The 10,147-nt window shown below is 32.6% G+C and overlaps 1 protein-coding gene across 1 annotated transcript; it reads right to left on the bottom strand.

The window, feature by feature from the left end:
- Positions 1 to 6,674: 6,674 nt before the first annotated feature.
- Positions 6,675 to 8,537, bottom strand: LOC111088473 (keratin-associated protein 6-2-like). The gene is made up of 2 exons (XM_022398718.1): positions 8,253 to 8,537; positions 6,675 to 7,235 (listed from the first exon to the last, which is right to left on the bottom strand). The coding sequence occupies exons 1-2, from the start codon at positions 8,265 to 8,267 to the stop codon at positions 6,753 to 6,755; spliced, it is 498 nt and encodes a 165-aa protein (XP_022254426.1). The 5' UTR covers positions 8,268 to 8,537; the 3' UTR covers positions 6,675 to 6,752.
- Between the last annotated feature and the right edge of the window lie 1,610 nt (positions 8,538 to 10,147).

Below are 10,147 nucleotides of genomic sequence, written 5' to 3'. Positions count from 1 at the left end.
AATACTTATGTATCTGCACGTGCCTTCACCCTATATTTTTGCTGCTCTAAATCAGGCGTGCCCAAAACTTTTAGTCAAAATTGAGTGGTTTTTGTTGAATAACTTTACACATGTGGCTTATATTTAGACCAAATTTGATACCTAATTGTAGGTTGTAAAGATCTATCAGTTTACCATATAAATAAAATCCATAAAAGTTAAGTATGTATTTCAATCGAATAAATTTTCCGTACTTTCGGTGCTCGTGGATGCGGACAACAAAATAGTGTTTTGTTTATCCGATATAGAGATTTTGTTTGTTTGTTAATTAGAGTATGATTACGTCATATTATATTTTTCTGAAAATATATATTGCATATCAAAATTTGCTTAAACATCTATTGAATATTTTTGCAAAATACATTCTGAGTCTATTATTAAATTATTTTATCTTGTTTCTTGACGTTCAGTAGACTTGCAGCATTATGTCGAACCTAGTTTAATGAATATTCTAGAGAAGAAGTTATTTTCGGAAATAAGAGTTAGACTAAATCAAAACAGTGACATCTATTAGCCAAAAATTGTAACACGCAATTACAAAAATAATATTCACAAAATATGTGCATAAAATATTTTACATGTTAAAGGCACTCTTGGTATGATAATAAACAATAAAAATAAATCAACAAAGCTTCTTATTTAAATATTGGAACAAAATGAAAACGTAACGTAAAGCTCTGTTACCTAAGCAAAATATTTGACACAATTGTCTATTTTGAGCACAATCTTCTGCTTCGATTAGTTATTCTAGATCGATCAAAAACTTCAATTTTATATTATTCTATTGAATATTTTGTCTTGATAAAGCATTTTAAATGCATAATATTAATCACCATTAACATATTTGTGTTTCACCCAACAGTATGAATTATAAGATTAATTATTCGAGATGAGAGAAATAAACTCGATTTAAATTCATTTTAGTTCCATACAAATTTCCAATTATTTTCTACAAAACTTTAAAACAAAACGTCTAATAAAACATATATTTACAGTATCATGTATTAACTCAACAGTCCCCTGGTGGATCAGCGGTGAGTTTAAGAATTTACAACGCTAGAATCCTGGGTTCGATTCCATGCGGTGGACAGAGCACAGATAGTCCATTGTGTAGCTTTGCTCTAAAATAACAATCATTAACTCAACAAGTGAGTGGATTACATTTGTAGTAGTGCTATGAATTCCGCAGCTGGTGAACCAGGTTTGAAGTCGTGTGGTACCACAAAATATTCCCCGTACCTTAAGCTGTGGGTGCTTTATAAGAATGAAACTCGATCCATTTATCATGGATGGTGTGTGATAAAGCGTCGCTGACTGTCTGCCTTACCTCTGGTCAGTAGATCAAAGATAGGGATGACGGCAGATGGCTTTAGTAGCTTTTTTCCATAAATGTAAAATACGGGCTATCTCAACAATTTTGAGTACTTGAAATGCTTAAACTTAAATAAAACCAAGTCTGAGAAAAAGAAGTATTGGAATTTGTGTTTGTCTGTTTTCGTTCTGTTGAAGTAGAGTAAATATTTTGAATTATAGACACCTGGTGTCGCCACTGTTCCGTTCAAGCTTTACGAAATAAAACGTTACTTATGATCTTTTATTTGTTTGTAGTTAAGCACAAAGCTACACAAAGGGCTATCTGTGCTCTACTCACCAAGGGTATCGAAACCCGGTTTCTAACGGTATACGTCCGCAGACATACCGCTGTGCCACTGGGAGAGGGGGGATTATGATCTTAAATATCTTAAATGAACCCATTTGATACATTAAGCAGATGCATTTGTTAGAAGTGTTGATTTGATCATAACCTTCTTGCACGTTAATTTTTTAAATAGAGGAAACTGATGTATTGATTTGTATTAACTATAAGTATTAGGCTTAGCAGTCAGTATTTCTATGTTTTCAATCATTTGATTAATTAAGCAAATGCATTTGGTAAAAGTTTTGATTTAATCATAACTTTCTTGCAAAACAGGTCTTTCATCAACACAAATACAGAGCTAGCTAGATAAAACAAAGTTAATATTAGCTTATTAACGTATAAACACAGAGAAGTTTATGAAAACTATAGTTCCTTCGAAGTGATTTGTTATTCTTATTTTAAAAGTTATTCTTTCATTTAAAACCCCGAGAGAATATTATTTTGCTTGCTTATTTTAACGTTTTGTTCCATGTAACAGTTTCTTACAGGAAACGTTTTGTTTCTGAGATTTTAAAAGAACTCAACAAATTAATAAGACCTGAGCTTGTTCTGGAACTTAGTGTACTATCAAACATGCTATCAGTGCGTTACAAAAATGACAGTCAATCTCACTATTTGTACATAATTCGTTGCTTTTCCTACAGACACATATCAAGGTTATAGGTCTCTAATCTGGCCAATTTCCCATCGTGGGCATAAAGTTGTTGTCATGTTTACTTGATCACCAAACTAATTATTAATTAACCTATATTTTGTTATTTTATCTATTTCATTTATTTTTCTACAACTAAATACTAATTACTAACTATATTTTATCCTACGTTTCAGTAGCTATGCTTCTGCTGTTATCAGGTATATTTTGAGAAGGACTATTTCTATGTTGATTCGATCCTGGGTCTACCCGATTCGAACGTGCACCAACTAATTATTAAACGTTTTTAAGAATATCCGTGTGTTGTACTTAAAGTGCCATTCAGGAAAACAAATAAATAAATAAATGTTAAAACTGTTCTTTTTTGCATGTAACAATTCTTACCAATTATTTAACAGAATTTCATTAAACTGTTATAAAAACCTAATGTAACTATAATGCATAATTGAAGTTACGTCATTTCTTACATATGACTAAATGTATAGTTAGAATAAGTGGGTGCGACGGGGACATTAGGTTGCTCGATTATCTAGGTCGTCCTAACGGATTTGAGTTGTTTTTGGACTTAGCTGGGAATTTATTTATTCATTACTTTTGAACCTGAACTCTAAGAACGATTTCCAAATACTTTCTTCACTTGTATACTGAACTTTTTATTTTTAAATTTCCTTTATTTATAATAAACCAATACTAATATACATTTTTTATTCATAAAATGTCGTTATCATTATTGATGACTTGTTCAAACTCTTTATATTTAATGTATCACCTGATTGTTAGAGTTAAGTACCAACTAAATAAAGTATAGCTTTATTAACAGCTAATTGGCTTCGTTATAACGAAGATACAAGACCAGCGAAGAATATACCTTCTATAAAGATTTAATAGCTGCAGCTTCTACCAAAATATCAGGTTTCATTAGCTCGGTGTCAACGACACAAGAAGTTATGAAAAGTAAACTATGCGGTTTAAGCAAAAAAAATAATAATAACAATAATTTTATGAAATCTACAACTGGTAATGATAAGGTTATGGTAAGGCCGTTATAAATTTGCGTTAGCCAATATACTTTATTTTAATGTAAGTTGACATTTTGTAGCAATTAGAGCTTGAGGTTAATACGGCATAATAATCCAGCGATTATTATTAGTTTGTTGAGTTTCTTGTAAAGCTACTCGAAGACTATCTACGCCAGCCATTCTTCATTTATAAGTGATTTGTTTGCTTGTTTTTGAATTTCGCGCAAAGTTACGCGAGAGTTATCTGCACTAGCCGTCCCTAATTTAGCAGTGTAAGACTAGAGGGAAGGAACCTAGTGATCATCACCCACCGCCAACTCTTGGGCCACTTTTTTACAAACTAATAGTGGGATTGACCGTCACATTATAACGCCTCCACGGCTGAAAGGGCGAGCATGTTTGGAGAGACGGAGATTGTAAGTTAAGCGCCCTAACCACCTGGCCATGCCGGTTCTTAGAAGTGATAGACTAGAAGAAAGGCAGCTAGTCAACAACATCCACGCCAACTTTTGGGCTACCTTTTTATCAACGAAAAGTGAGATTGACTATCACATTATAACACCTACCCTCACGGCTGAAACGGTGACGGGATTCGATCCCGCGACCCGCAGATTGTGAGTCGAACGCCCTAACCATCAAGTTAAGCCAAGCCACCAGCGGTTATTATACAGGTATTAAGTACAGATAAGTTGTGCAATGCTACAATTATATAATGATAATTCGCTTTTGTTCTTTTTATTCATTGTAAAATTTACTTTAAAAATAGATGCTCATAATAAACACCTAGTTACGTATTTTATATGCTATACGGCAAAATAAGGACGTTTAATAAAGAATATTTTAAAAGCATTTTGACTAGTGAATTACGTATGAAGACTCCTGAGTGAAAACAGCTACACAAACATTTCCTGTGTCTTAACTTGAAGAAATTTTGCTTTGATACCGCTCTTTGTAATGTTCCATTGTTTAAGTTGGTTTCCCTTCTGCAGTCTTGGACTTTTTATGTTTACAGTTATTTAACAATGACTGAAAATATATTTCGCAAAATTTGAATTTAATTTTTTTAAACCCTGAGATGTTAAAATCTTATGTTTAGAAATACTTAATCCTCTCATTAATGAATCAAAAAAACGTTAAGATTGGTTAATGGTAAGATTCACTTCATGTTTTGTATAAGCCTTAAAAACAGGAGAGAAAAAAGTAAAGTACAACAGACAAAGCATTACATTATGTTAAACATAGTTATCTATACATTATAATACTAATCATATTATGATCGCAGGAATCTAGCCCCGAATTTTAGCATTATAAACCCTCAAGATTAATGAGCCATAGGGTAAGTGGGCGAGGAAGAAAGTAGAAAAATGGTTATTGTTGTATCTTTAACCGTCGAAAGTTTTGCTGCCTGCTGAAAAATATGCATACAACTGGGAGTTCTATCGTGAAGAAAACACACACACAAACTTATAATATATTATAATTATATATCATAATATATTATTATTTGTATATGTTAATCCCAGAATTTATGACATATGGAAAATATGTATATTTGGAAATGTAATAAGCAGAATCTAAAATTCAAACATGAAGAAACATTGTGTAACGTTTTATAAGATACAGAGAAAGAGAGAGGCAGAAAAATTGGAACTCTCTATCCGAGGCTGCGTCTAATTCGGCACTAGATAAACGTAACAGTTATTTTAGAACTAAGCAATTCATATATTCTATATGCGTATAAATACAGCTTTTTACAAAAAACGTTAAAGAAAATCTTGTGTTTGCAACTCAAAACGAATATATATGAGAGCAGACAAACTTATTGTTTTTGTTTGTTTGTTTACATTTCATGTAACCTAAATGGTTCAACCTAAATACATCAGTTTGTTGAAATGTCATGAAAAATTAGGAAATATAAGTATCATTAAAAAAGAAAGATTGGTATAATATTCTACAAAAATAACAAGCAAAAAATTACTTAGCAACTGAAAAACAGAAGTGGTATAACTTTAGTTGTTATATAACTCACTAAGGCACGCTTGATTTGAATTTTTTTAATGACTATATTTTCTTGTACTTATGATAAACTAACCCGTAAAATCACTAACGCCGCTAAATAACTAAACGATGGAAACAAAACTATGAAATTACACGAACTCCATTTTGCTAATATAATATATTGTATAAGGCTAAGGAAGTTTTAGTCTAAAATATTTAGGAAAGTGTTTAATAAAACCAATTTTAAGTGTATCTATTATTTCTTCTTTTAGGATATCCTATAGAATTTTATTTTGTTCTAAATAAAGCATTTTAGAACGCAAACAAAAAAAATAATGTAAATTATTGGATCAGAGTAAGAGCGAATACTGTACTAAATCATAAACAAATAGTATCAGCTTCCTGTTTCAATTGAATTAGATTTACAGGGATTCCATAAAGGATATAACTAAGGAAACTAGAACCACGGAACCTTAAAAACAGATACGTATTCGTCCAAACTAATTAGCTCTACCATAGCCGTATAAACGAAGAAATATTTGTATGTAAAATATTAAAAACCTACTACTGAGTAATTCTATAGAGTCATTTCCCATTGAACTGATAGACTCAATCCGGGTTTGTGGCCTAAAAAAATCTAAGTAGAGTGCATTTATTCTGTAGGATTGAAAAATCTTAAAATTCCCAGTAATAGCAATATGAAGGTATGGAAAACTATAATTTTAAGAAAATTATAAGCTCGTTTAATTAACAGGTTAGTTTTGGTTGTTATTGAGCACAAGGCTTCACAATGGATTCTCTGCACGGGTATCGAAACTCGATTTTTAGCGTTGTAAGCCTGCAGATCAACTGTGGAGCCATTGGGAAGGAAGAGGATAGTATGATTCTCATCATTAGGATAAGTGGTTCCAAACTTTTTCCGCTAGAGCAAAAACCGTAAAATTCGTAGAACTTATTAAATACCTTCTCCTAACCTGATATAAAAATTTAACGTAAAAGTAAGTTTTTGGATAAAACAATTTAGTTTTCTGCTTTCTCTTTTGTTATATTCTTATTTGTTCAGAAAACGGAGTGCAAGACATTTTGAAATGTGCTCTTGACTGTGTTTTAGCGTAAACAATTGTCCAGTTTCCGTAAATTTACGATATTACTTTAATAATAATATTAGCTTTAACTAATCATACAAGTATACATTAAAAAAGTAATTCTTACGTGGATGAGATTAACTTTCATTGTTTGACAGGTAAATTTTATTTACAAGCGCATAGTTACATTAAACTCTTGTTCCCAAGCAGTGAAGTATAATAAATATCATTTAATAACAAAAAGATTTATAATGGAAGAATTAAAACGGCAAGAAAGGATTGCCACCAAACAAGCCACCTTGATGACCTCCGCTGAATGCGCTGTGGACAATGTTTTGGATTTGTTGGTGAAGGCCAGACAAGGCATGTTGCCCCACAGCTGGGTTACCGTAGCCAAACGAACCGCTGTAACCTTTGCCGTGTCCCACTGCGTGACCGAGTCCTCCCGAGAAATGATTTGGAGCACCATGGCCATAGCTGGCTCCATAGCCCATGCTATAGCCTCCTGAGTAGCCGTAGGCCTTGCCGCCACCAGGAAGATCTACGTGGACACTCTGCCCGATCCCTTGATAAGCACCCTCGCCATATCCACCTGGAAAATGATGACGTGTCTTAAATGCAACTCCTTTGCCATGTTTAAATCCATAAGGTTGACCATAACCAGAAGCACCATTGTCATAACCACCGTAACCAGTGTAACCGCCGTTGGCGTAGCAGGAGATACATAAAATAACAAAACACACCTGGAGAAAAAAAAATAATTAGAATTAATGATTAAAGGAGAGTTTTGAATACATCACATTAAATTATTAACATTTAGACAATTCTAACTTTTCATTGTAATTTTATTGATATGAAAGCTCGAACCTCGGACTCAAGTCTTGTTAAATCATAAATGCAATGTGCATGTTTCTAGTTTGTTACTAATGTAGCTATGTTCTATTCCCTTTGTCCCATAAATACTGCGGCTTTCTACAATTAATTTGGCAGAGGAACACGCTGTCCTAGATCACTCCCAAATGAATGTGAAGTGCAAACGAGTTTTAAAGTGAGAACTAATAATAACCTTTGTAGCAGATTTGATCGCTTTACTGTTTAAAAGGTATTAAATATAAAAATGAGCACCAGAGTCCTGTATATTCCATTACGAAAAACATGAATGTACACAACAACTTGGAGTTAGAATAAAATTTTAAAACACATTTCACAGCTCTTTCCATTAATTCGGAACATAATAATAATTAAAATGTATATGATTAATTAAAAGTGAACATTGTTAACTGTCGGTTTTCAAAAACGGCTTTGATAACATTTCCTTTTTTAAGGACGGCAGATGTATTTATTTTAAGTTCCCAAACCAAAGCAACGTTTTAGTAGATATGTGGGATGAATTCGAATATTTTTTACTGCAATGAATTAATTATCAGAGAATCCTAACATGCTAAGTTCTCAATTTATTATTATTTACTTTTCAGGTTAATTCTAGTCTCTGACCACGCGCGAAAATAGAGCTGCAATTGGGTACTATAATAAGACACGTTTATTCGATAAACTCTATTATACTGTTATAACTTATCTCAGAAGTATTAGCAACAAACAAACTCGTTACGAGTGACATCTTTTTTATTTTTTTATTTTTGCGTCCGCGATCATTTGCTAAATCATTCAGAACAGGTCATCCCATTTTTATATACTGTATTGTTTGTTGCGCAAATAAATTTAATAGTATGTTAGTCTTCTATTTACTAAGTCATACTTACGGTTCGTAATCTCATTGTGTTTCGGTTGCTCGCGCGGACTATTTCTTCCAAGCTATAACTTTATAAGACAACTCGTATATTTTCACTGTGCTCCTGGTAAACTACCAATCTACCTTTATACTTGTTTTTGTTCAGTCGACACCTTAGCACGAGAAAAAGCAGGGCACTGCGGCCAACAACCCTACTTGCCAATTCGATCTTTTAAATTGTTGTTACATATGGTTCCCTGGAGTTGCTAGAGGCGGGAAAGTTAAGCCTTCTTACATAAAACCCTACGTACTTCGTACGCTGTGGGCTTGATTAACAGATTACGTCTCATGTATGACCAGTATGACAACAACGTTATAGTTGCTCTAGCCCTATCCGACGAGAAGTAAATGATCGATTTGTGTTAGCACGGCAACCACATAATACAATAAGTAATGACAAATATAAAAAGAAAAAAATAAGCTAGAACTAATAGATCTACGCAGTGCTAGTAGGTTAGGGCGGTGTCTTTTTCGAATTAGACCGTCAATGTGCTCCATGTTTCAACTTCTGTTTTTATTTGTCAGAGAAACAAGTGTTTTCACTATCAATATTAAACATTACTTAACACCAAGATATTATGGACACAAACTCTTATAATCATAAATTTTTGTCTATTTATAAACATTTATAGAGATATTTCTCTGAAATAAAATTGTAATAAAAGATTACGAAAGCCACGTGGTGGCCTAAATTTATGACTCTCAGCTGCAGACCCGGAAAGCAAGTAATGGCCGTAGGTGTTATTTGTTCTTTTTCGGCTTTGGTACTATATTAAAGGTTCATTGATTAGTTTTGTAAATGGATAATTTTCTTATAACCTTTCTGTTCTATTTGCCATCTCTGCTCTTGCCTTAAGAGTAAACTTTTTTACCCATTTGTACAGTGTTAAACGTCAAAATATGGTGACGCAATGGAACTTATAGGCCTAATGATTGTGATAAAAATCATGCTTGACTGCAGGTGGCGTTTTAACACCTTAAAATATTTGATTTTAGTTTGTAACATTGTGTGATTTTCATCACAAATACTCGGCTTAGTTTTACCCATTGTTTTATTGATTGTTTGAATATCTGGAATATGAATCATCTCACGTTAGAATTCATATTAGATAACACAACTTGCACAACAAGCATGGGTAAGTAATTCACTGAATAGCGTTTAACATGCGTTTTTCTTTCTTGTATTTATTGATAAATTAATAATAATTTTATTAAGTAAATATGTTTTATAATTCAAGTAAGATTTAAAATATAAACATTGGACGCGAGAGTAATGAGCGGAGTTTGATTATTTTATAAGAGTATGATGAATATGAATTATGAAATAATTAAGTTCTGCGTTTCAAAGCTTGTTTGTAATTAAGCACAAAGCTACACAATGGGCTGCCTGTGCTCTGCCCACCACGGGTATCGAAAACCAGTTTCTATCGTTGTATGTCCGTAGACATACCGTTGTGCCACTAGGGGATTGTTTGAAAGCAATCACTATGCCAATATCAGTAACTAACAAACCAAAAAATTAATTATCATAGATTAAGCACAATATCCATCCGATTGGCCGGAAAGAAACATAGTTTTCTAGTTTCAGCAAGTAATATGATATCCAAATTAATCAGAAACCCATTTTATGAAACAGACTAAACATTGAAAAATATTTTTAATTTCTAATAAATCAAATATATTAGTTTATTCTATAATAATTATTCTAAACGTTTTGTGAAAAAGCAAAATTGTTCAACGAAAGGGAACTGACTAGATGGTACCCACATTGATGGTAAAGTTTATGGCTCAAGGTTTATGCCACCTAGAATAAATTATACTTGATTTGAAAGCTGTTTAAATACTTTAATTACTATTTACCAAGAG

Source organism: Limulus polyphemus, unplaced genomic scaffold (assembly GCF_000517525.1).
Source record: "Limulus polyphemus unplaced genomic scaffold, Limulus_polyphemus-2.1.2 Scaffold3840, whole genome shotgun sequence".
NCBI lineage: Eukaryota > Metazoa > Arthropoda > Merostomata > Xiphosura > Limulidae > Limulus > Limulus polyphemus.
This window is presented reverse-complemented; position numbering and strand designations above follow the sequence as displayed.